Source organism: Auxenochlorella protothecoides (assembly GCF_000733215.1).
Source record: "Auxenochlorella protothecoides strain 0710 unplaced genomic scaffold scaffold45, whole genome shotgun sequence".
Lineage (NCBI taxonomy): Eukaryota > Viridiplantae > Chlorophyta > Trebouxiophyceae > Chlorellales > Chlorellaceae > Auxenochlorella > Auxenochlorella protothecoides.
The window spans coordinates 61300-86637 of NW_011934190.1; the positions used below are offsets into that span (position 1 = coordinate 61300).

The window sequence follows — 25338 nt, forward strand, 5'->3', positions numbered from 1 at the left end:
TCTTCTCAGCGGTGTTCCCGCGTTAGGATCCTCCTGGGCCGGCTTACCCCGGTGTGGTTCCACAAGCTTTTGGATCAAGTCCACCCTCTGGATTGGAGGAGTGTGAGAATGAGGGGTTTCCGCAATATCGAGGTCCTCGCCCATCAATACTCCAAAGCTGGGCTGGGGTGGGACCTCCTGGCAGCATGAATGTTTTAGGACAATACCTGAATGCGAGGAGACCTTCTTAGTAATATGCTTGCTGTACTAGTGCTGGACGGCCATGTTGTGCTTCTCCTTGCAGAAGCCAATGTGCATGACGGTGCTACAGGGTCAGATAGATTACATGTTTCCTTCCGTGGACCTGATAGCCCCTTTCATCCCAAGATATCAAACTGTATGGTAGGTTCATTTTACCCGTTGACCGAGATATTTCTTGTAGCATTCTGGCTGAGTTTGCGATGATGACCTTTCTTCCCGCAACATGGTCGAGTTTATTGGACTCGGTATGCAACAAGGAAGTTCGGCCCAATCAAATGGGCACTGGCTGCTGTCAGCGTTCGGAATGGCGCAGAGGTAGCGTGCGGGGCCCATAACCCCGAGGTCACAGGATCGAAACCTGTTTCCGAAAAATCCTTTTTGCATCTTGGCGCTCCTGGACCCCTAGCTATTACATACACGGCGGATAATCCGAGTTCTTTGATTGATCTGCATCTGGATCACCGGGAAAAAAGTCCCAAACGGGAAGGTGCCTTCGCTAGCTTGTCGAGCAATCCCCTCGGCACGGACAGTCTCCCCGCCCACGCTCACAACTCGCATCTCGATTTGCAAGAATGAGCTGGTACACTTCAGCTGGGAATACTGTGCGCCAGCGTAACCCAGGTGCGGCATGGTACCATTGGACGTCGGGCGTCCTGCCATGCATCATGGCTAATTTCCCAGGCACCTCCTTGGCTTGCATGCACCTGACACTGCCGCGCACCAATTTCGCTGCACAGAGGTGGGCCTGCAGAACCCCGGCCCACCACCCACGAATCTGCGTGCGGCGGGCGTCGATCATGGTGGCGAGGGTGGAAGTGTGTGTGTGTGTGTGTAGTAGGGGGAGGGGGGGCGAGTAAGGGGTGTAGCACCATGGGAGGCGGGGAACACTGATCCCTCAATTTCTCATCGGCGTCCAAGGGCCCCATTGCAGGCATTGTGCCAAGACGCAGGCCCCCTTCTGGGAGGGCTAGCCCCATCAAAACGTCCCGTGAGTTGGACGTGCCTGTGCCTGTGACATCGTGTGCCTGCAAGCGTGAGTAATCAATCAGCGAGTGTGATGATGCTGCGCATCCAAGCCCGGTATTCCCACTTTCTCCCCGACACCAGTGCGCAGCGAGATGCTGCTGCTTGTTGGCTTGCTTCTGGCTGCGGGGCTGCTCATCTTCTATCATAGGCGCCCGGCGCCGGCCTCCTTGGAACATAGAGGGGAAAGAGCCGGTTTAGATGCGGGGCAGGTGGGCTGGGGGCCTTGGAGGGGGCATTGATTGTGGTCGAGGGCCGGCCAGGAGAGCTAAGAAGCACCTTCTGCCCCGCCCAATGCCCATCCTTCTCGGTCCCCTGACTTCCTCGTCAAGGCACCCCTGCTGCTGAACCGCGAGGAGCTGAGCAAGTATGATGGAAAGCACGGCTTGGGCCTGTTCATGGCGGTCATGGGGGAGGTCTACGACGTTTCTGCAGGGAAGCGGCACTATGGTGGGTCAGGCGCTTGTTGTGCACGCTGGGATACGGGGCGCTTGCATGGTGGGGGAGCAGGGGTGAGGAAGATGGCGTCTTCAATATGCTGAGGGCCGTCTCATACCCTTGGGCAGTGAGGCTCTGCTCACCCACTCCCTTTTTTCTGTGCCCAGGTCTGGGGGGCGGGTACCACAGCCTGGCAGGCAAGGATGCCAGCCGGTCTCTAGCAACGGGTACGGTGATACTGCACTGGGGAGAGTGAGGGCTGATGACAATGCTCCCTTGATTCAGGGTCCCCGTTGCCAGCCCCTGGGGGGCAGGGGTGAGTGGTAGCCTCTGGAGCAGACTCCAGATTGTGCAGTGGCTCCTCCCCCCCCTTTTGCCCTGCGCCTCACCCGTGGGCCTGCCCAAATGCCACCCCTGGGAAACAGGTAACTTTGTGGAAGACCTGCACGACGACATCCACGACTTCAGCAACGAGCAGATCAAGGCCGTGCTAAAGTGGCGCGACTTTTATCACAAGAGCACGGTGGGTGGGCACGCGGCCAGGGGGCAGCTTCCCTCCTCTCGGCCGGTCCTGCCCTGCATCGGGGGTGCTTTCCACCCTCAGCGCATGCGATGCCGGTCCTGAGTGGTGGGCGCCGCCTTGGCGCACGAGTGGCGGCCTCGAATCACCTCTCCACGACCTCATGTCCCTCTGGCACCCAGGGCAATACGCGTAGACACCCACATGCCTTACAACACTTTGTACCGCAGAAGTACCACCTGGTGGGCCACGTGGTCGGCGCCTTTTACGACGCGGACGGCAGGCCCACCCCCCTCCTCCTCCGCATCGAGGCGCTGGATGGGGGCAGGGGCCCGCGAGGGGTGGTGCAGGATCCGACCCAGGACCTGCAGCCCTGCAACTCGGGGTGGAGCCAGGCGGCAGGTGGGTCGAGGGTTGGACGGCGAGGAGCGTACGGCCGCAGGAAGAGGGTCGGGGTACCTCTCAGATCCTGATTTCGCCGGCCCAGGGTGGTGGACACTGCCCTGGGGTGCTTGAGTGCAGTGAAAGGAGATAAATTCGACGTGCACACAACCTACTTGCTGAGTGCAGCGCTCGTTTCAGTGACCGCATTGATACACCAAGGCTGGAGCAACAATCGCAGCGACCACCACCCGCGCGCCTGCCGCCCAGGGACGGAGGTGTGGTGTGACACCGGCTACCCCCGCAAGGTGATGACTCCGGGACCCGGCGAGGAGCTCCGGGCCGACTGCGTCTGCCAGCGGGGCACCGCAGTCACACGTGGCCGCCGTCTGTTCACCGGCTGCCTCGGGACCGAGCAGCGCTGCCGAGCCCCCGAGCTGGATGACGCGGACGACGGCGATCTGTGAGCAGGTGCCCGCCTTGTCAAAGCTTGCACAGGAGCAGGGGTTTGTGGAGTGCACGGCAACATTGCTGCCTGGGCATGTCCATGTAGATTTCTCTTACACACTGTACCCAATCCAAGTGCGTTGTTGCCAGTCCCACCACGCTCTGGAGCCGCCATGATCTTTCTATCTTACAAACGCCCCAGGGCAGCGGGCAAGCTATGGCACCACAGCAGACAGAAGAGGAAGCCATCAGCCCGTGGCAGACTTGACGTCTGTGGTGAATGATTCGCCACACCCGCATGTCCCCTTGGCATTGGGGTTGACAAACACAAATTCGGACCTGCGGGAAGGGGCAGACCAGGGTCAGGGAGCTGGACCATAACATTCAAGCCAGCAGCGGGCTGGGAATCCTTGCCCCTTTCCCACCTCCCCCTCTTCCAGGCCCCAGCTCACCGTAATCGGTCCTCTACATAGTCCATTTTCGTGCCCAGGACATGGAGGAGGGCAGCTGGGTCAATGAGCACCTTGACGCCACGGGGGTCCTCCACCAGCTCGTCGAATTTCGCCTTGGAGTCTGCGGGCAGGAGAATGGGAAGAACTGAAGCAGGGGTGTTGCAACACTCTCACAAGAGCAACCTAATGAGCTCTGCTCCATACGCCACAGCCTCCGTACCGGCATAGTTCAGAGTATACGCCATCCCATTGCATCCCCGCGTCTTCACTCCCAGCTTAATGAACTCCTGTGGGTTGTGGTCGGTCACATACTGGAGTCAGCCCCACATGTGCGGTTGACTGGTGCACCACCACAGCGCAACGCATGCGAAGGACACCCCGTCCGGATCATATCTGCATCGTCCGATCCTCGCGTGCCCACCTTGTGTCTTTGCTCAAGCAGCTGCTTGATGCGGGTCGCGGCTGAGTCCGTGAGCTCGAGGGCAGCCCGACGTGGCCTCAGCCGCGAGGAGCGCTGCACCGCTTCGCCCAACAGGACCAGCGCGCGGTGAACCATGCGCGTGACCTCTAGTACTCCTCAAACTGGGTGCCAGTTACGCCGGCGGCCCCCTGCTCTCTTTCTCGCACGCCCAAGTCAGGGTGGTCGCTCCGAAAGGTGCCGTTGCTCTCTCACGGATATCGTGCAGCTTGGCCTACAGATCACCACTCAATGAATAGCTGCGTGTTACGTTTGTGCAAGTTGTCCTCTGCATGATTTGTTTGGGCTGGAGTTTGCAGTCCGGGTTTGTGGAAGGTCTGGCGCCCTTCCATAGGTCGCAGGACGCAAGGCAGGGCGCGCTGCCTATGTCAGGCGCCCTGGGAAACAACATCGACATGGTTTCAGCACGATGCACGATTACCGAGGCACTCTTCTACATCAATCTCCTTGAATATATACGTCCTGGGCGACCTCTCAATACATGGTTGCGATGTGTATTACGTCCTGACACCGGTCTCCTGGCTTGTGACCGACCCATACTATGAAGCTCAAGGAGCTCGAATCCCTCATGCAGGTACATTTATTGGAATATGAAGGGTTGCTGGTCTGTTAGCATGTGGGCTCCCCCTCAGATCAAGATCCGTTTCCCCTGTTCCCCATGCTCTTCAGGAGGTGTCACCATTCCTGCAGCCCAAGGTAGAATTGGAGCAGTATCCAACCGGAGCACATCTGGCGTCCCGCCTCCTATACACGGTGAGGCGGACTCCCGTATGACACTGCTTTGTTTCCCGAGAGTCACCTGAGGCTCTTGATTCGCTGAAGTGGGCTCATGCCCGGATGGTGCTGGAGAGAGGGCAAGGCTCACCATGTCATCCATCAAATTCAACTCAAGGTGGCAAACAGCTATGGCGAGTTCGAAGGCAAGGTGGTGGCTGACCTCGGCTGTGGAACGGTGCGAGCAGGGGGTTGCAGAGGGACTGCATGACTGCATCACACATGGGTATGTCATCAAGCCTGGGTACGGGAAGGGCTGGTGGACAAGGAAATCCAGCCCCTCTTCCACACCCCCCTCCTGAGCCTGCGAGTGCTGCTGGTGGGCTGCATGCACAATGCCCCGATTTCTCAGAGCGTGGTACCCTCACACTCCTCCTCGAGAAAGCAGGGAATGCTGGCCATAGGCGCTGCAGCCCTGGGCGCTGGCCAGGTACTGGCGTTTGACCTGGACCAGGACGCTCTGGAGACCGCTCAGGAGAACGTGCGCGGCATCTTTGGCGACAGCGACGACGAGGCAGACGATGACGGGGCGGCACAGGTGACACAAGAGGCAGGCAATATGGGTCTGACCGTGCATGACTCCCCTGCCAGTGTCTTCGCAGGGTCGCGGGGGTTCACAGAGGCCACCCTCGCTGGTCCCCAAGGCGCACTTCCCAACCCCTCTCACATCTCCCTCTGACCCTGCACGAGCCCACAGCATCTCCTCCCGCCACCGCCCAGATCGAGTTTGTGCGGTCAGATGTGCGGCTGCTGGCGGAGCAGCAGCCCAGGCTGCATGTGGACACCGTGATCATGAACCCGCCCTTTGGCACCAGACAAAAAGGTGTGGCTTTAGGGAAGGGGGAATCGGCATTCTGGGTCTGGGAGAGAGCCATCGGAGCGTGAGTGTACACATGGCCTCCCACCTGTGGGCAGTGGATCGAGGAGGACCATCCAAGCATCTCGCATCGGCTTGCCGAGCAGGACCAGCACTGCCCAGGCGCGAGGGCGCCAGTTTCTGCTCAAACCCTCCGGAATCGGCAGCCACCCCACTCATCCACTGCTGCCAGGGGTCGACATGGACTTCCTCAGGGCAGCGGCGGGCATCGCCGGCACCAGCGTGTACTCTCTGCACAAGACGTCGACGCGCGACTTCATCCAAAAGTTTGCGGTCAAGACCCTGGGCCTGGCCACTGGGGCGGCGACTGTCGTGGCGCAGCTGCGCTACGACCTGCCGCCCACCTACGCCTTTCACAGGTGGGCAGACCAGGGGCTGGAGGTGGGCCAGGGGGGCCCAAAAGGGTCTTCTTCGGGCAGGGGATTGCACTCACAGGGCGAAAGGGCGAGCCAACCGGGACCCTGAGAAGGCTGGAGGACACTGCTTCATCTTGATCAGGACGTGGAAGTCGGATACATACAACATGGGTTCCCACCACTGCAGGCTAAAGTCCAAGGACATAGAGGTCGACCTGTGGCGGTTCCAGATGAGCTGATGGCGGGGGACAGGCGTCATGCCTATATCAAGCATGCACAGCTGTCTGTATCTCCTCAGAGTGTTCCATGGGTAGGCCCTCCTTGGACCTCCAGCTCTGGGTAGCAGATGCCCCCCCCAGCACTAGGCGGGGCCATGAAGGAGGCAATTGGTGCTCCAAGTGCAGAGCGGCGCGCACATTGGATACTGAGGCGACGCTCCTCTCACACCCAAGGCCGATCTCCCTAAATGGCTGGCCATAGGGGCTGGTCTGCAGCATTTTCCTGGTGCCTCGGCACTTGCACTTGCACTCCATACGCATCAACTATTCTTTGATGAGGGTGTTGCCTTGGACTTCAGGGCTCCCATAGGCTTGTCATCTGCGTAGGCTGCCACCACAGCAATAATTCCCACCAGTAACACTGCTGCATACCCGTATCTGTACTGAGGATGGTTCAAGTATGCCTGTGGGAATGGAGGGAGGGTTGGTGAGGAGGGAGGGAAGTTGCAAGAGCCTGTAGAATGGGTTGCCCACGAGATTCCAGATCAGGACCTTGCCTATCGATCCATGTCATGCTCACATATCGAAATTGCTCTCCCATCGTGGGCGGTACGAATCCTTTGGGGGTGGTGTATGGCTTGGACACGCCTTCGGCAACGGGACCGACACGAGGAGGTCTCTCGGCATCAGGCATCTTTCCGACAGCCTAAGATGGATACCGGTGCAACTACCCCCCGGTTTCATGCGTTCACAGGAAAACCATGCGATGGTAGGTGGCTCGAGGAGTTCGCGGCACCCCTGGTGAGAAATTGTCCCCACCGGACGGACCGCCATGTACGTCACTCTCACATTCACCCAAACGTGATGCCGCTGAGGGACTAATCAGAGCAACTAGCAAGGCTTACACAGACAGACATTACATTACCAAAACTCGACCTGGAACTCCATTCTCGCCAGTGTGCGCCTGCAATGCCAGGCGAGACGGGATTCGTGTGGCCCAGCAGCACGACTTCCATGCTAGGCATCGGATGTGAGGACCCCGCTCCAATATAAGATCAGGGCACCACCCACCCCTCAAGCGTGTGGCATGCTCTGGACATCCAGCGAGGGGAGGGAGGAGAGGCTCAAGCGGCTGCGGGCAGGGCTGAAGACCTATGCGGATGCTGGGGTATATGGTCGGCTCACCTACTCCTTCGTGGGCTCCCTCCTGAGCCTGGGAGCGGTGGGTGGCATCGATGAGGATGTCGGCCCTGAGCTCCTGCCCGCCAACAACCGCGCAGAGGTGCTGTCGGAGACCTTTGATGCCGTCTACCAGCAGGTGTGTTACTGCTGGTGGGGGGCAATGGGTGGGTCGCCAGAGGAGAAGAGGACATTACCTCATGCAGGCCTGTGCAGGTGCGCTGCATCATCATGACATGCTTTCATGGCACCTCTGACTCTTTTGTATGTTATGGGCGTATATCCCCCACCCCCCCAACCCTTGGCAGGTGTCGTCCCGGCCCGGCCTTACGCCCGCCGCCATCATGTGGAGGACCTACCTGAAAGTATACCGCATAAAGATTCTGGTTCACTTGTTATGGGCCTTTGCGGAGGTCGGCTGCAGGTGAGAGTTTGGGGTTGCACTGCGCAGGGAGGTCGAACAGGTGCAGCCCGGACGCTTGGATTACTGGAGCAGACCGCAGTGATTGCTGAGGCACAAAACACCCCCCCAAGCTCACCCTATTCACGCTGCCCTTCTCCTCCCACCATCCGCATCGTATTGGGACACTCCCCTCCCCAAACTTCCCACCCCAACACCCCACCTCACCCACACCCTCAGGGTTGGCTCCCCCCTCATCCTGCGCAAGCTGATCACCTGGTTCTGGGGCTGGGAGAGCAGCGGCGGCGACGCGGCGGCCTTCCCCGCCTGGCAGGGCTGGCTGTGGTCGGGCCTGCTGGCCCTCATGGGCTACCTCTACTGCGCAGTGCACCACCAGCTGTTCTGGAAGGGCATGCGCAACGGCTTCACCATGCGCCTGCAGGCCATCGCCGCGGTGCAGGCCAAGGTGCTGCGCCTGAACGCCGCGGGCGTGGCGGCCGTGACCGCCGGCAAGATCGTCAACCTGGTGTCCAATGACGTGCGCCGCTTCGACGAGGCCGGCACCTTTGGCGTCTTCCTCATCGCAGGGCCCGTGGAGCTGGCCATAGTCCTGGTCCTCATCGGCCTTAAGATGGGGTTTGCCGCCTCCGTCGCAGGCGTGGCCACATCTCTTTTACTCATCCCCATCCAGGCAAGGTGGAGTGCTGTGTTGTACTGGGGTGAGGTCAAGGGGGAAATGTGTATGTTGTGTTGCAGACCATCGTTTGCGATTGGCATGCGGGGCCAGCATCTGAATTGCACTGCGGCTTTCCCTTGCCAGTGCGACTCCCTCCTTGACCTTGCTCACCGGGGCCATCTCCAGCGACACCACCCCCCCCTCCCCTTCTTGTAAACACTCACCAACATGCTCACATTCCCACAGGGCCTGCTGGGGCGGCGCATCGTCAGGCTGCGCCACGCCACCGCGCTGCAGACCGACGAGCGCGTGAAGCTGACCAGCGAGGCGCTGTCTGGCGTGCTGGCGGCCAAGATGCTGGGCTGGGAGGACGGGCTGCTGGCCCGCATCCACGCCGTGCGTGGGCGGGAGCAGGGCTTCGTGCGCGCCCAGGCGCGCATCCGCGCCCTCAACATGGGCCTGGCCTTTGCCATCTCCCCCGTGGCGGCGCTCATCACCTTTGCCACCGCACGCGGCACGGGGCACGTGCTTACCGTGGCCAACGTCTTCTACACCATCGCCCTGCTCCAGCTGCCCAAGCTCTACATGGCCGACTTCTTCGTCAAGTCGGTGGAGGCGCTGTCGGAGCTGCGCGTCAGCATGGCCAGGATCGGGAAGTTTCTGTGCCTGGCCGAGCCCCCGCCGCCATACCACCACGTTTCGAGCGCGGCGCCGGGCACCCTCCTCGTCCCCGGTCTCGACTTTGACTGGGAGGTGCTGCCCTGGGCCCAGGGCAGCGGTGCGTATGGGGGGGTGGGGGCAGGCAATGCTAGAGAGAAGACCGGACAGAATGAGGATGCCCAGGGGGGGCAGGGGGAGAGGGTAGACACCCAGCCCAACCGCGACCCTGGCAAGCTGACGCTGCGCGGCATCCGGCTGGAGTCGGCGCCGGGGCGCCTGATCGGGGTGATCGGCGAGGTGGGGTCTGGCAAATCCTCCCTCCTCTCCGTGCTCCTCGGGGAGCTGCAGCCCACGGCCGGGGGCGGCGTGGACGTTGGCGGCCGCGTGGCGTATGTCTCCCAGGTGCCCTGGACCGTCGCCGGCACCGTCAAGGTTGTTGTTGGTGGTGCAGTGGGGTGGGGTTGTTTCTTGTTCAGGCGGGGGAGGGCGTCCATGCTTGGCCATGAGGTCACCATCCCAGCCCGTGCAGGAATGGATGGAGCACCTCTGGACGCCCTGGCGCAGCGCTGTGCTCCCCCTGCACAGTTCGCCTGCGGGCACCCACCCCCTCACACCCATGCGTGACAGGAGAACATCCTGTTTGGGGGAGAGGAGGACCCGGATTTCTACGCGCGCGTCGTCCAGGCCTGCGCCCTGGGCGACGACCTGGCCATGCTCCCCGGCGGCGACGCCGCGGAGCTCGGCGAGCGCGGCGTCAACCTCTCCGGCGGCCAGCGCGCGCGGCTGAGCCTGGCGCGCGCAGCCTACAGCCGCGCAGAGGTCCAGCTGCTGGACGACCCGCTGTCGGCGGTGGACCCGCGCGTGGGCCGCACGCTGTTCGAGGCCTGCATCGGGCCGGGCGGGGTCATGGCGGGGGCCACGCGCGTGCTGGCCACGCACCAAACCCAGCACCTGGGCGCCAGCGACGAGGTGCTGGTCATGCGCGGCGGGGCCATCGCGGAGCGCGGGACCATGGCCCAGCTGGCGGCGCGGGGGGTGCCCGAGGCCGCGGCCATGCACGGTGGGTTTGGGAGGGAGGGGGGAGGGCGGCCATGGATACTGGGTGGGGTAAGATGAGGGTCGTGCGGGGCGAGGAAGAGGGTGGGCAGCAGGAAGGGGGGAGCCTGAGGTGTCGTCAGATCCCCGCAATGTTGCGGGCACCGCGCAGTGAATGACCCCAGCTGCCAGCTGTCAACCTCGGATGATCGATTCTCACTGCGCAGAGGCGGCGCTGGACGACGCGACGTATGACGGCCAGCTTGGGTCCGAGGACGAGGAGGTAGGGGAGGTGGATGACGAGGGGGTGGCGGCCCACGCCAGGCCTGGCGACGAGACCCAGGACGCCGCACAGGATGCCGAATGCCAGACAGACGCTGCGCCGGCCTCCAGACCGGAGCGAGCCCCGGACAGGACGCCGGCAGAGAACCGAGACCGCGACGAGGCGAGGCCGGGCAGGCACCCCTCCATAGTGAGCCGCCTGCTGGCCAAGGTCACGCGCCGGCGCTTGATCGACCAGGGCAGCTCCTTTGCTGAGGCTGCCAAGCCATCCATGGCGGCTGCAGGTGGGGTGCTTGGTGGGGTGTTTGGTGAAGACAAGGGTCCTGTTGAGGGGTGGTGCCAGGGCGATGGAACAGCACAGACACTCTCATTGTTGCGCAGTCGTGAGGTCAGGGGACGGGCAGTGATTGGGCTGTACATGACAGGCATCAGCGGCCTTGTCAGTGAGCCTCTCCTAGTACCTGTGCCCTACACAATGGACAATCGTCGACCCTCCTTCCTTTCCACCCAAGGCACCCTGATCCTGGCGGAGGAGCGGGAGATTGGCAGCGTGGACTGGCACGTGTATGGCGCGTACTGTGGCTACATGACCTGGTCGATCGTCATCACCATCGCAGGTTGGATGGGGGTCTGGGTCCCGCAGGCAGGTCTGCGCATTACTTGGGAACAAATCGATGAAGGGATCGTTGCACTGAACAAAATGGTGTACGTGCGACGATGAGTTGGGTTGGTTGGGATATTTCGACAAGCCCCCGGGCCCCTCCCACGAATCCCTCGCTGCTGTGCCCGTTCACAAGCCAGCCATCCACTCTTCCTCGCTCGCAGCCGCCATGTTTGTGGGCCAGGGTGTGTATCTCTATGGTGACTACTGGATTGCGGTCTGGTCCTCCAAGTCAGAGGCGGAGCAGCAGGAGGTGTGTGCTGGGATGAAAGGGACACGTGTCTGTGAGTGCGTTGACTCTGTGGTTTATGGTAGCATGCTTCCCCCACCCACCCCCTTCCTGCTGCCCTCTCCCACTTGCGCCCCACCTTCAAATCCGCATCAGGCCTTCTGGATCTGGGGCTACGCCATCATGGTGAGCTGCGTCCTGGCCATCTCCCTGGTTCGTGCGCAGCTCTTTTTCCATTACACCCTGGTGGCGTCCTCGGCCATGCACCATGCCATGATCGAGCGGGTGAGTGGGGTGGTTCGGATGGCAAGTCATGCTGCTGTGGCCTTGGGTACTGCCGCTGGAAAGCGTGCCTTCCCCACCATCCTGTGTCTCACTCATCCAGTAAAGCAAGCAAGGGGCCTTCCTAATACCCCTGCGACTGATCATGATCACATCTCCCCATGCAGGTGATGCGTGCTCCTCTCTCCTTCTTCCACACCAACCCCACTGGCCGTGTGCTGAATCGCTTCAGGTGTGTGGGGGCCAGAGAGGTGGGTCCTTACCCAGAAGCAAGCGCGCTGGTTGGACCCTCGGGCACCGTGGCCATGCTTGGTGCATGCCTGGTCTTGGCGGCAGTTGGGCTTCCATGGCAATCACACCAAGCCCTCCTCCTCTTCCCGTCATGCAGCAAGGATCAGGGGGCCGTGGATGACCAGCTCCCGACAGTGGCCTTTGATGCCATCCAGGCCGCCATGATCGTCCTGGGCTGCTTTGTGCTGGTGGGCAGGGGTGCTGATTGGACGGGCTCTTGTCCATGTCATTCTGCGAGCTGGATCAAAAGGGATACCGCGTTGCCTTGAGCACACACCAAGCGCGCATGTTTGGCCATGCCCAGACGCACGGAAGTCGCCGCTCTCTCAATGTTTTGCCTCGCTGTGCTCTGTGTCGCCCCAGAGTCACCCAAGATGCCCCATTCCCACCCACCCTCCCCAAACCCGAGCTCAACCACCCCTCGCCTGCTGCAGCTCATGGTCGTCGTGCCCTTCATCATCCCCATCTTCATCCCCTTGGGCATCGCCTTTGTGCTGGTCTACCGGCGCTACGTCTGCACCTCGCGTGAGGTCAAGCGCTTCGAGGCCACCTCCCGCAGCCCGGTCTACGCCTCCTTCTCCGCACTCCTCAAGGTGGGGGAGGAGGGGTCTGGTGCGCACATGTTGGTGGGAGAGGGCGACGCAGGGATGGCTCAATCTCAAGGGTGCAGGGTCCATCCCTGGCCTGCGCACCCGGCCTCTGCTGCCCCACCAGGCCTGAAGCTAGTTCCGCCGTGCTGCCTTCCTAGCCCCGAGTCCACCACACCACCAAACCCACCCCAAGTCGCCCCCCCTCCCCCCCCCAAAAACTAAACTAACAGGGCCTACCGTCCATCCGTGCGTACGCCGCGGCGCCGCGCTTCCGCGCCCGCTTCCTGCGCGACCTCTCTGACAACGGCGCCTGGTGGTTTGTCTTCGTCACCTGCGCGCGCTGGGTGGGCTTCCGACTGGACCTGCTGGTGGCCCTGCTCATGACGGCGGCCCCGCTGCTCATGATGGGCGTGCACGACTCGCTGTCGGCGCGGCTGGTGGGCCTTGGCCTGTCCCAGAGCCTGCAGCTGGGCGGCATGCTGCAGTGGGCGGTGCGACAGGCCTCCGAGGTGGAGAATCACATGACTAGCGTGGAGCGCATGCTGGCCTACACGCGGCTGCCCCAGGAACCGCCCACCCTGGCCCAGGGCGGCCCCCCCCCGCCCAAGGGCTGGCCGGGGGCAGGGATGCTGCAGTACGACGACGTCACTGCCGTGTACCGTGAGGGCCTGCCCCCGGTCCTCCACGACCTCAGCTTCACACTGGAGGTGTGTGGTGGTTTGGGGGGGTGATTGAGCAGGGACTGGGTTTGGGTTGGTGGGGTTGGTTTGGTGGGTTCTGGAGGGGGATGGCCATTTATTGGTGTCATTCGGCAGGGCATGCTGTGTGCTGCGCGGCGCCTGAGAGCCATGGTAGCCTGCAGTGGGGAGCAGCGTGATCATGAGAGACGGCATCCTGGTGGCTCTTGCAGCCTCGACCCCTGGCCGCCCCTCAGGCCGGTTGCCTGGGGCCTGGACCGCATGCTGCTTGATTGGCACCCAGTCCCAACCACAGGCTTGCAACCCTCCCCCAGCCCACCCAACTCACTCTCCCAGGGCGGGCTGTCGTGCGGCGTGGTGGGGCGCACCGGATCCGGCAAGTCCTCGCTCCTACTCACGCTGTTCCGCCTGATCCCGGTCACCCACGGCGCCATCCGCCTGGGCGGGGTGGACACCGCGCGGCTGGCGCTGGACGCGCTGCGCCGCCAGATCGCCATCATCCCCCAGGACCCTGTGCTCTTCTCCGGCAGCCTGCGCGGCAACCTGGACCCCTGGAACGCCTTCGACGACCACCGGCTGTGGGAGGTGCTGGGCGCGGTGCAGCTGGGGCCGGTGGTGCGCGCTCTGGGCGGGCTGGAGGGGCGCATGCAGGAGGCGGGGGACAACCTCAGCGTCGGCCAGCGCCAGCTCTTCTGCCTGGCCAGGGCGCTGCTGCAGGTGGGTGTGGGGGTTGGATGTTGTGTAGGGTTGGAGGAGAGTGGGTTGTATCTTGGTAAGCGAAGGACCCTACTTTGTGAGACGCGGGATTGGGTGGGCATGCATGTGCAAGATTTCGAAGGGGAGGACCTACTTCAATGGTGTGGGATGTCAGCCCTGACAGCCTGTGGAACTAGGATGCCAAGGAGGAGGATTGTGGGGGGCCTTAAAGTGCTAATACCCTCGGGAGTAGGCTGGCTGTGCGGCTCCAGGCCCCGGCAGAGACAATGTGCTGGACCGACCAAGAATAGATCCAATCCCTTCCCCTAAAGGACGCCCAGCATCCAATCCTATTCCATTCTTTATTGCAGGGAGCCAGCATCCTGGCGCTGGACGAGGCCACCGCCAATGTGGACCGGGCGACCGACGTCCTCATTCAGGAGGTGATGGGCTTTGTTCTTGAGGGGGACCCGGCAGCGTGGCAGGGTTTGCAGTGTCTGAAACGGTGGCTGGGATTTCTCAATGTCAGGTGCCTGCAGAGTGTAAGTACTGGGCGCCGCCACCCTTCTCAGCACAGCAAAATCAATCTTCCCACTCGACCCCACCCACAGGCCGTGCGCACCTTCAGCAAGACCGGTGCGGGCGACGACGGTCGCGCCAGGCGCACTGTCCTGGTCATCGCCCACCGCATCCACACTATCATGGACTGCGACCGTCTGCTGGTGCTGTCGGACGGGCACCTGGTGGAAAGCGGGGAGCCGGGCTTTCTGGCCAGGGGCCGTGGCGTCTTCTCCCGCCTTGTCAGGGCGGCGGGGGCTGGAGGAGGCAGGGCCTGAGGAGCGGGATCCTAGGGGATTCCCGGAGAGCGGAGGAGGCAGCATGGGCCACTCGCTGCTCGCAATCCTGGATCCAGTACGTGTGGTTTGTTGGAGCCAAGCCCGTGCCACCCATCCTAAAGGGTCCTGGTGAGCTTCGGGCAGTTGTCAGCCGCTGAGTCTCTGCGATTGAAAATGCCGTTTTGGTTCAGGAGCAGGGCGGAGGTCTCCACACCCTCCCTGGGTATACGCCAAGCCTGTGCCCTAGATCATAGATATATGTATACTGTAATCCTAGGGAAGGCAACAACACACCCGTGAAATCCTATTACCTCTCGAGAATGACTGATCACCGCTGATGGAATGCAAACACTGCAGAGCTGGATGATTTATGCCCTTTACTTTGCGAGGATGTCAATCAGTTCAGAGCATGGTGCATCCCACCTCGCACTTCACCCCCCCTCTTTGAGTGCGATACTTTAATGGACACTTCTTACAACCGCACAAGGTAGGGTTAAATGTGTGTAGGGGGATCAAGGGGTAGGTTGTGGGGCCTCGGATGAATCAGGAATTAAGAGGTGCAGCACATTTGGCACGAGTACTGGGGGGCATTGCTGTCTGCAAGCTGGGTCTCATGTGGGGAGACCTGGAGAGTTTCATGCTCTTGGCGCATGGCAGGAAAGGGGTGGAGGTCGTGTTGAACGCTCGCACACGCCGCTCACTCATCAGCGGCCGCCGGCGAAGGCGTTGGCCTGGGACGAGGCAGAGGCGCTGCCGCTGCCGTTGCTGGAGGCGTTGGCCTGGGCGGCGGCGTTGGCGCTGCCACCATTGCTGGAGGCGTTGGCAGAGGCATTGGCGTTGGCGCTGCCGCCGTTGCTGGAGGCCTGGGCGGAGGCGCTGGCCTGAGCAAGCGCGCCCTGGGCGCAGGCGGGGATGCCGCCGCTGGCCTGGGCGGAGGCGGCGGCCTGAGCAAAGGCATTGGCGTTGCCGCTGCCGCTGGCCTGGGCGGAGGCGGAGGCGGAGGCCAGGGCGGAGCTCAGGTTGGAGCAGCACTTGTTGCCGGCGAAGGCCACGGCCTGGGCGGCGGCGCTGGCCTGGGCGGAGCCGGCGCCGGAGGCGAAGGCCGAGGCCAGGGCGGAGGCGGCGGCGGAAGGGTTGGTGCAGATCAGGTTGCCAAGGTCGGAGCCGCTGCTGGTGGCCTGGGCGGCGGCCTGGGCCTGGGCGGAGGCGCCGGACACGGTGGGGGTGGGGGTGGGAGTAGGGGTGGGGACGGGGGTGGGGATGGGGGTGGGGACGGGGGTGGCAGTGCCGGAGGCGGTGGCTGGGGCGGTGGCGGTGGCGGTGGCCTGTTGAGGAGGGGTGGGAGGGATATTTGGTGAGCGGAAGGGTAAGCTGGATCCGAGCGATATGGGCAGTGACCCCCCATGTGTGACCGCATGCACCATCAGGGGGTCCATCCTATACTCCCAGGTCCCACATGCTGAGGGTCTCACCTGGGCAACGCCGCCAAGGAGGCAGGCGGGGGTGCTGGCGGAGGCGGTGGCCTGGGCGAGGGCGGTGGCAAAGGCCACGCCCTTGCCAGAGGCCTGGGCGGAGGCGGCGGCGGTGGCGACGGCCTGGGTGGCAGCGGTGCAGCCGGCGGGGGTGGCAGCGGCGGAGGCCAGGGCCTGAGCGGTGGCGGTGGCGAGGCCGGCGTTGCCGGAGGTGAAGGCGGTGGCGATGGCCTGGGCGGTGGCGGTGGCGGTGGGTGCGGAGAGGATGGAGGAGGCCAGGCCCTGGGTCCACGCCTGGGCGGAGGCCTGAGCAGAGGCGGAGGCAGAGCCGGAGCCGGAGGCGATGGCCTGGGCGGCGGCGTTGGCAGCGGCCTGGCCGCTGCCGCTGGAGATCGCCTGAGCTACGGCCTGGGCAGAGGCCTGTCCGTTGCCTGTGGTACGAAAGGTGATGGCTCAGGGTGAGGCATGAATGATACATGGCGCAGTTGGGCCTGCAGACCGTCACTCCCCCTCCTCCTCTGATGCCGGAGGCGTCTCGGATCCCGAAGGTGGCAGGGGTAAAAGTCTCCTCCAAACCTTCTCACCACTGGCGGTGGCCTGAGCTGCGGCATTGGCGAATGCAGCGCCATTTCCGCTGGCAATCGCCTGTGCGACGGCATTTGCACTGGCCTGGGCCAACTTGCGGCCTGCGGGTGTCGGTGAGAGAATGGGATGTGCCGCCGGGAATGACGCGTTTCGCAATGGGAGACATGCAGCACATGCCACGCCGCACATGCAATTCAAAATGATGCATCCGTACATTATAAAGCATCACAATGCCCATCGCCAGTCTGAACGCACCAGGGACGCCCTTGAGCTCGCGAGCCGGCACGGTCGCGGCCGTGCTGAGCAGGACCAGGAAGACAAAGGCCTTGAAGTTCATGGCGATCAGGTGTCGAGGAGGATGAGGAAGTTTTATTGCTTTATTTGTTATTGTAGATGGTGAATGATGATGATTGATGGTTCTGGAGGGTGGAACGGTTCTCTTTTATGTATCTCAGTCCACGCGGTGGGGCCGTGGCGAGATTGCCGCGTTTGGACGCGTGGCATCCGGTCAGGGTCCACCATAGATGGACATGGCACCTTCATGTAGGTGCCCGGGCCGCATGGCGCGGACACAGTGCTTCATCTCATGCCAGAACGAACACGGAACACGTCCAGCACGGGAATGCCATGCACCATGGAGGCCTGTTGGCCCCCCATGACGCCACACTACTGCTGTCGGTCTGACCTCATCCCGCCCGATCGCGCCTGGGCTGTCTCGACATCTCCGTGCTCTCGGAGAATTCCTCTGAAAGGGGTGCCTTCGTGCTCTCAAACTGCATCCAAGCATCGTGAAAGTGTGCTCCGGTAAACTACAGGCCCCCTTACGAGACTCTGCCGTCTCTTAGTCGCTCTTGAGCACGGTTGTTGAGGTCCCGATCGCCAGGAACCCATGGGGACCGTCTCCCGATATGTCTAGTACTCCCCTTTGGCAACCCTTGAGAGCAATTAGGAAAATGTTTTCGCTCGTATGCTGTTCGAGGAGGCTCGAACAGCTCCCCCTGGGGGAGCGCATAATGACCGTTCCGTAGGCTGTGTCAATTTCGACCAAAGAACCCGGCCCCACCCAAAGGGCGTACACTTTGTCCAGGAAATAAGACTAATTCTAATTTAGAAAAATTTGTACTTAACAAAGGCGCATGCAACGTTGTAGTCCTGCGCATCCTCCCTGGTGCCCATCCTAAACTCGCGGCGGCCTTTGAGACAATTATCCTTACGAGCCCACTCACGTCCGTGAAATACCTCAACCACGCCGCGGCAGAAGCGATCACGGCAACACACAGCTCGCGTACCTCTCGTAGGGTGGCGCAATGAGGCTGTTGCAAAGTTTGGTGGTGACCTGGTCGCGATTTGGAGGATGGCACACTTGCATTCTGTCGCATGGCGAGACACCCCCGCGAGGCACCCCGGTGAGGCGCCCCGCGGCCCATCTGGCGCGGCTCTGAACAGCTCTGAAGGGCTCTTTGAGGAGCACTTTCGCCAATGAAATAGCATGATTATATGCTTGAGCCGTGCAAAACGAGCCCGTTTTGCGCAATATGCCCCATGTCGGCCGAACTAACCATGACGGTAGACTCCGGCTGATGCTCATGAAGAGCTTGACATGGGGCCACACTCTTGGCACTAGAATCGGACAGTGACAAGCATGCTGGAGCTCAGGAGGCTCATGGTTGGCATGCCGCATCACGCACAAACCTTCTGTTGACAAGGCTTTTTAAATGCATACCATGCCGCATGCCTGCCCCAGTGGAATCTCCTCCTCACACCAACGCCGAGCACCCCGCAAACCTCAAGCGCATGTCGCTGAGGATCTGCAGGGTTCTAATCTTGTCCCTGGTAGATTCTGCTCAATGAATAGCAACAGTAGCTTGCAGAAGTGGTTGACGTTCATCACCGCTCTATGGACGGACTGGCCTGTATCTCATATATGCCAGCCCACATGTCCAGCAAAACACCAGCTTCACACCAGCTTCAGCCACTGTCTTCCACACAGCTCAAGCCTTTTTCTGAGCCCCCGCAGCGCCCTTCTCTTTGAGGAAGGCCGCAAGCCGCGTGGAGCTGACGAGTGCGGCTGCGCCCAGCGCGATCCGCAGCACCGTGCTTATGCCCTGCGCCAGGCATGGATCAGTCGCGTGAGTGGGCACGGGGAGTTGTATATGCCAGCTGGCAGGGAGGAGAGTCAGGGTGAGATTGTGCAGAGGGGCTGGCAGAGGGGCCTCCTGGACGCTCCCAAGCTTCACCTGAGTAATCTTGATTGCCGTGGCCGCCGGGAGACCAGGCAGCCGGAGGGCAGCGTTCCCGGGCCCAAACACGGATTTGCCACTGGCAGCCGCGCTGTACACGTCCCAGATGCACAGGAGGAGGAGGAAAGCGGACAGGTATCGCGCTGCTCGCAGCCCTGCGAGCCTCTCCCTGCTCCCCAGCGACAGGAAGGTGGCTGCCCCAGCCGAGAGAGCGATGGATGCGATGGCAGCACCAAACAGCACACCACCTGCAAGCGAGGATTGTATCGTGAGCTTGCCCAAGGAGTATTACAAAAATGGATTTGTTAACTTAGGGTTAGGCCCCACACTTGCTGTTATCAGGCACCCTCATTAGGTTTAGTCTAGCCAAGCCCCTCATCAGAACCTAATCTGGTCCCCCTTCCTCAGCATGTTGGAATACCTGACGAGAACTGCTCGGCTGCAAAGGCAAAGGCAAGGAGTGTTTGGGCGGTCACGGCTCCTCGCAGCGTTTTCCTCAGCACCGCCAGCTTCTTGTATCCTGCGCCCGGGGTGCATGAGGAGGGCTAGTATGCGAGCAAATGCTTCTGGGCCGCGAATAGGCCAAAGAAGGCGCGCTTACTAGTCTCTACGACCATGCGAAAGCCATGATCGCTCCCGTCCGTGCCTCCAGCTTGTGCCGCTGCAAAGCGTTGCATCGTGGTTGTGTGAGACCCTGTCAAGCCGTAGCGATGCCGGACTCTGCGATAATTATCGAGCAGCTGCTGGGCATAAGACCGAGTATCTGCGCAATACAACGCGGAACATAGCCCAATGGGTTCCCTGTCGGCCCCGAGAGCAAAGACAGCTCCCTGCAACAACGAAAGCTTGCCGACGTGGCAGATAAGGGCCCACTCCAACCCGTTCGCAGTCTCAAGAGTGGATCGGATGCAAGGTCTTTGTCAAGAATCCAATCAAATTAGAGCCCTATATTCACCAATAATGCAGGCCTCGGTGTGCGATTCGCGCATGGCGACGAGGGCGCAGGTGCCAGCTGGCCAGAGTGGGTGGCGATGCTCCCATGGAGCCTTCACGACCAAAAGACCTTCACTGACACACGGGCACATGCGCCAACCAGCCTCGAGACCCTCTGTGCAGGTGGGCGTCCGCAGGAGATAATGGGGCGCCCCCCATGATGGCCTCGCCTGTTCCCAGCACTTTTGCCACCCATCCCTGCCCCCAGGTGGCCACATCTCGTGGCTTTGGCAGCGCGCCTACCATCCGGGCCCCAGGAAAGGCGCCCAGCAAGTCCCGGCGCGCAAAGAAGGAGGATTCCATGCAGGTATCGATGAGAGGGAGGATCGGCACAGGGCATGGTGGTGAAGGTGGGGTGCTGGCTGGAGCTCAGCCCGGGCCCACCCCTCCTCCTACTCATATGATCATTCCGGTAACCACCCTCGACGCCGGCTCTGCCCATCTCGAGCCATGACGTGCGTCTTCACTGGCCCATGCAGCTCAAGTACACGCACAAGGATCTGCCAGACGGCCGGAGGCAGCTGGAAATCATGGTGCCAAGGCGGCATGGGCAGCTGTGCTATGAGGACACCATGGCGGAGTTCAGGCAGAAGCTGAAGGTTGAGGGGCACGCCATCGGCAAGGTGCGGGGTGAGGGGATGGGGAGTGTAAGGCTGTGCGTTTGCACAGTGATTGGAGTAGGACGCCCGGACATGTCACCCAGTGGCATCACGAGGATATTGATAGGTCAGCACGCTCACAATGTTCTCTGGCTCGACCTTCCCCGCCTCTATATTTGCGCGTCCAGGCTCCCGACTCGGCGATCATCGAGCAGCTGGGTGGCGAAGACGCGGTGCAGAGCATGGTGTTGAATCAGACGGTGTCCTGCGCCATCGCAGAGGTGATGGTGGTAGGGGTGGGGAGTGGGGCGACAATGGGGCGGGGCATGGCGGCAGTCTGTGGACGCACCTGGATGGCCAGCCGAACTGCAACTGGGAGCGCATCAGATGGAGTGGATGCCTGCTTGCCGGCACACGTCCTGGACTCGCCAACCTCTCTGCCGTCCCACCGCCAGGCCGCCGAGAAGTTCATGCCTGACAGGCATGCCTGGCAGTTTGACCCTGGATCGGAGCTGCTGGGGGTGGACTACACCGAGTCCGGGGACATGCTGGTCAACGTCTCCTTCGAGCCTGCGCCCAAGCCTGTCTGGACCGTCCCCTACCGGGATCTACAGGTGCGACTATGGGTCAGAGGATGTTTGAAGGGCGCTTTGTGACTGCAAGCCACCGCACAATCCTGTTGGGGATACATCACCAGAGCTGCTCCGCCTGCATCTGCATCCTTGCGTGCCCTGGAACCTGCCCCCGCCCCCTCTCTGTGACGAGAATGCCTTGTCCTCCCGGCAACACAGGTCAAGGTGCAAAAGGTCAAACCTGGGCCGGAGGCGGTGCAGGAGCGTCTGGAGAGTCTGGCCAAGGAGAGGGCCATGCTTGGGATTGTGATTGGCAGGGGCCTGCAGGTGAGAGGTAGAAAGAAGGAATCGATAAACTGGTGTTGCGAATGTCAGGCTGGTGCTAGAAGGAGCATCCCATTCAGGCGCGGAAAAAACAGGGCGCTTGGCTTCTGCTTTGTGGGAATCCAGCTTCGCATGCATCCTCCTGGACACTCCCTCTCACACCCTTGTCCCTATTTCCTTGCTTGCAGCGCGGGGACAGCGCCATGTTGTCCCTGGCCGCCACGTTTGAGGACGATGAGGCCCCCACCCCGCCCGACTCGGTCTGGAGCGACCTGCGGCTGGAGACGGGCAACGATGCCTTTGACGCCTACTTTCCTGGTGGGCCGGAGTCTGCATGAGCAGGATGATGATGTGGCCTGGAGGAGGTCCTGCAAGTAAGGGTGCGGGTGCCTCCGGCATGTGTCGCTGCATGCCGCCGTGCATGAGCTGAACGCCTCACACACACCGCTGACCCTGACTGCTCATCCGGTCCTCCCCCTCTGGGCCGCCCTCCACTGACCAACAGGGCTCATCCAGGCTCTTGAGGGCATGAAGGCGGGGGAGCAGAAGGCGTGCACCCTCACCCTCCCCACCAGCACGGACTTCTTCCCTGTGGAGTGGCGGGGGAGGACCGCCTCCCTCCAGCTGCACCTCAAGGAGCTCTTTGAGCGGCGACCTGTCGAGGTGGGGGGTGACAGGGATTCCCAGCAGTTGCTGGATCGAGGAGGGAGGGAAGGCAGGGACCAGCGGCCTATGCTGAGCTGGTATCGAGGTGCATGTTCCCTTTCCTCCAGCACGGGGGATGGGCAAGGGCACAGGGTGTCCCGCAGCGCCAGGCTGTACTCGTGTCGGGCTCCGCCTGGAGATCCCAAAGGGAGCCCTTCTTTTGGATATTGACAAACTCCCCTCCCGCCTTCTAACCCTCACAGCTGGACGACGCCTGGGCGGCCAGCTTGGCGCCCGGGCAACCCATGGACCTGAAGACGCTGCGCTCCTACCTCAGCCAGGCGGTGGAGGGGGAGGCAGAGCTGGCCACACACCGTCTGGAGCTGGAGTCGGTGAAGAAAGCGGGTGAGTGGCGGTGCTGGAGGGGCAGTGGCTGGAGGGCGGCGCAGGCTTGCTGTGCCTGGAACGGCCCTGGTAGCCCAAGAGGGGCCAAAGATGGGCCAGGTTCATATCGTCCGCCGGTACACAGGCGATGTACGGCCATTGCCTTCTCCCCCCCTTACATCACCCCCCCTCACCCACCCTGCCAGTGGCGGCAAACATGGAGTGCGGCTGCCCGGAGTACCTGGTGAGGGGCGTGGCCATGCGTCTGCTGCAGTGCCGCCTGCGCGACCTGCATGACGAGGGCGTGCTCAGTGCCGCCCAGGTGTCGGCCCTCAGCTCCCAGGACAACGTGCGGGGAGCAAAGGGGGGATACCTCAGGGGCTGATGCCGGTGCTCCGCTCACTGACGACGGGAGCACGGGGTGCAGGCATACTGGATGCGTGAAAGTATGCCAGCAACAGGCTGCCTGTCTCCAATGAAGCGCGGAGGGTCTGGTCTCTGGCGAGCATGTTCCAACTGTACTGCTGTGAGCACCCCTGCACGCCTCAACTATGGTTCAACAACGCCCAAAATAATCCCCTCGTGTCCCTCCCTTTCCCAGGCTACGGACTTTGCAAAGAATAACCGGGCCGAGGTGGAGGAGGCGCTGAGGTCTCAGGTCGGACTGGAGCACATAGCGGAGAGCGAGGAGCTGCTGCCGTCTGAGAAAGACGTCCAGGTAGAGTGGCGACGCAAAGTGATTGCTGCTACGAGGTGGCAGATGCTTGCGCTTGCATGGGCGGGAGGGGGGCACCGTCCTCGGGAGAATTGTGACTCGGGGCGGGCAGGCCTGTGACGAATCCTCATCACCGCATCCTCCTCGCTTTCTTCCCCCTTAGGCGCGGTACGAGCGGGTGGCTGGTGAGCTGGGCGAGCAGAGCCAGCCGCTGCAGGACCCCAATGTCAGGGAGCACATCACAGAGTTCCTCATCGTACGTTTGTTAGAGGGGGGGGCTTGCCATGACTCCATTTTCTACCTGGAGTTACAGCAATGAGTTGGAAGGGGAGGACGATGTCATGGCACAGGTGCAATGCAGATGACGATGCATGTACAGACTAGGATCCACCGTCCTGTCCCTGCAGCATCCCCTGCAGCTTATTCGCCCAAGTACTGGCCTGTGACCCCCTTCCCTGCCCGCGCAGACTGACAATGTGCTGGAGTGGATGAAGGAGCGGGGCATCCTGACCGTCGAGTGAACCTGCCATGACCGCACCCTGCCTGTTGTTGGGCGTCTGGTGCAGTCTGCATAACAGATTGCCAGCGCACATGACGCTTGGTCGGCTGAGCAGGAGCCCAGTCAGGCGTGCAGGGGCTGTAAAGAACAGACACAGGCAAGATGGACTCCTCACATAAACGCAAGGAGGAAAGCGTGTCCCAGCCCCTTTCCCCGCAGCCTCGCTCAGCCTCAGGCCTGCTGCGCGGCCTTGTGCTGCCGCAGCGACTCGCTCGTGATCACGGGGGCTGAGGACGTGTACTCCTTTGTCCCCGGCACGGGCATCAGCTTGCCCACCAGTCGCCACCGGTTGGTCTCCTGCTTCTTGAAGGGGTGCTCCACCACCCACAGCTCCTCCACGTCCACGGGGTCGGGCCCGCCCGCCACGACCGCGCCGGACTTTGAGAAAGCGCGGAACCGCTGCTTGGTGTTGAAGCGTATCGTGAACTGGACAAAACCGGTGTTTGGGTCCTGCGAGGATTGGGGGTGGGGTGTCGGGATGCTAGAATGTTAGGAGAAGTATTGTGTGTTTTTGGGGGGGAGAGTGTGGCCTGTATTGCCTGACATTCACACCTCGCCAGCTCCTAGATGTCAATCAGAGCAAGCCAGGGCCTGCAACCCGCTTGAGAGCCCCTCGGTCCCCTCATCCAGTGCAGTGCATTGCAAGAATGGGCCACCTTCCATACCCAAACCGAAATTACATACCTTGGGGTCTCCCATGGCTGCACGCCCCTGTACCACCGACAGGTTCTCCGCTGTCGGCCGGTTGACGAGTGCCCACTCCACGCGAGTCCAGCCTGCATCCTCCCTGGCCTTGATCTGCCGCTTGAAGGTCGTGTTCACGTTGGGCGCCGTCAGCTGCAGTGGTGGGTGATGGAGTTGAAGCAGGTGTGGTATCAGGCATTTGCTTGAGGAGGATGGTCGCCGCACAGGGTCACCAGCCTGGTTGTTGACTCGGGACAGAGCAGCACCCAGGCACCCAGGCACCCAGACCCCAAGCATGCAGCCCGGGCCGGGCCAGGGACTCACAGCAATGAGCGCTCGTCGGTCACCCGCAGCCACATGCGTGTTGACCTCCTCGTACAGCCGCAGCGCCTCCTGCTTGAAGAGCGGCATCTTGAAGGGCTTTGCGTACTTGTGGGCCATGGCCAGCGCATACACGTTCTGCGCCGAGCCCTTGGCTCGTCGCCACAGGTACTTCAGACCCTTGGGTGTCAGCATGGTGGCGGCGCTGAGGCCACTGGGCACCCCCTGCGCGAGGGAAGGGTGTGTGCTGACGAGGGGCGGGTATGGGCTGGCGCATCCCTGTGCAGAAACGACCATGCTGGCATGGTCGATCTTAAGCAATCGCAGCCCTCATGAACTCATCCAGGTAACAGATACCCACAGCCACCACGCGCTGGGTCACCTGGTACGGATCGAAGACGTGATCAGAGGTGACCACGGAGGGCCTGAACCCAGCGGGGCGACCAAGCGTCTGGCTGGCGGCAAAGGCGCCCTTGGGAAATTTGTTTGCCAGGTATTCCTGGCCAGCGTACCCGCGGGTGGGTTG

The 25338-nt window shown here is 62.0% G+C and overlaps 8 protein-coding genes across 8 annotated transcripts; 4 read left to right on the forward strand and 4 right to left on the reverse strand.

The window, feature by feature from the left end:
- Positions 1-1358: 1358 nt before the first annotated feature.
- Positions 1359-3069, forward strand: F751_4017 (Neuferricin; the record flags this gene model as incomplete). Its single annotated transcript, XM_011398568.1, has 6 exons — positions 1359-1475; positions 1596-1713; positions 1869-1928; positions 2127-2224; positions 2452-2623; positions 2873-3069. The coding sequence occupies 6 exons, from the start codon at positions 1359-1361 to the stop codon at positions 3067-3069; spliced, it is 762 nt and encodes a 253-aa protein (XP_011396870.1).
- A 228-nt stretch (positions 3070-3297) lies between these two features.
- Positions 3298-4057, reverse strand: F751_4018 (Iron-sulfur assembly protein IscA-like 1, mitochondrial; the record flags this gene model as incomplete). Its single annotated transcript, XM_011398569.1, has 4 exons — positions 3298-3388; positions 3502-3622; positions 3722-3788; positions 3923-4057. The coding sequence occupies 4 exons, from the start codon at positions 4055-4057 to the stop codon at positions 3298-3300; spliced, it is 414 nt and encodes a 137-aa protein (XP_011396871.1).
- A 751-nt stretch (positions 4058-4808) lies between these two features.
- Positions 4809-6225, forward strand: F751_4019 (Methyltransferase-like protein 5; the record flags this gene model as incomplete). Its single annotated transcript, XM_011398570.1, has 5 exons — positions 4809-4931; positions 5142-5291; positions 5474-5576; positions 5803-5989; positions 6174-6225. The coding sequence occupies 5 exons, from the start codon at positions 4809-4811 to the stop codon at positions 6223-6225; spliced, it is 615 nt and encodes a 204-aa protein (XP_011396872.1).
- Positions 6226-7291: 1066 nt separating this feature from the next.
- Positions 7292-14719, forward strand: F751_4020 (Multidrug resistance-associated protein 4; the record flags this gene model as incomplete). Its single annotated transcript, XM_011398571.1, has 16 exons — positions 7292-7522; positions 7692-7807; positions 8024-8441; positions 8706-9551; positions 9747-10179; positions 10382-10720; positions 10949-11053; positions 11262-11350; positions 11483-11611; positions 11776-11840; positions 11997-12087; positions 12334-12492; positions 12720-13196; positions 13524-13904; positions 14255-14326; positions 14495-14719. 16 exons carry the CDS (start codon positions 7292-7294, stop codon positions 14717-14719), a joined length of 4176 nt encoding a protein of 1391 aa, XP_011396873.1.
- A 704-nt stretch (positions 14720-15423) lies between these two features.
- F751_4021 (hypothetical protein) lies at positions 15424-17113 on the reverse strand (the record flags this gene model as incomplete). Its single annotated transcript, XM_011398572.1, has 4 exons — positions 15424-15562; positions 16176-16191; positions 16776-16877; positions 17032-17113. The coding sequence occupies 4 exons, from the start codon at positions 17111-17113 to the stop codon at positions 15424-15426; spliced, it is 339 nt and encodes a 112-aa protein (XP_011396874.1).
- Positions 17114-18767: 1654 nt separating this feature from the next.
- On the reverse strand, positions 18768-20005 carry F751_4022 (hypothetical protein; the record flags this gene model as incomplete). Its single annotated transcript, XM_011398573.1, has 4 exons — positions 18768-18881; positions 19014-19264; positions 19438-19536; positions 19972-20005. The coding sequence occupies 4 exons, from the start codon at positions 20003-20005 to the stop codon at positions 18768-18770; spliced, it is 498 nt and encodes a 165-aa protein (XP_011396875.1).
- Positions 20006-20482: 477 nt separating this feature from the next.
- F751_4023 (Trigger factor) lies at positions 20483-23769 on the forward strand (the record flags this gene model as incomplete). The annotated part of the gene is made up of 11 exons (XM_011398574.1): positions 20483-20632; positions 20797-20889; positions 21064-21222; positions 21400-21507; positions 21693-21822; positions 22010-22167; positions 22413-22554; positions 22740-22882; positions 23135-23251; positions 23412-23504; positions 23716-23769. The coding sequence occupies 11 exons, from the start codon at positions 20483-20485 to the stop codon at positions 23767-23769; spliced, it is 1347 nt and encodes a 448-aa protein (XP_011396876.1).
- Positions 23770-23978: 209 nt separating this feature from the next.
- On the reverse strand, positions 23979-25007 carry F751_4024 (hypothetical protein; the record flags this gene model as incomplete). The annotated part of the gene is made up of 3 exons (XM_011398575.1): positions 23979-24257; positions 24492-24644; positions 24816-25007. The coding sequence occupies 3 exons, from the start codon at positions 25005-25007 to the stop codon at positions 23979-23981; spliced, it is 624 nt and encodes a 207-aa protein (XP_011396877.1).
- Between the last annotated feature and the right edge of the window lie 331 nt (positions 25008-25338).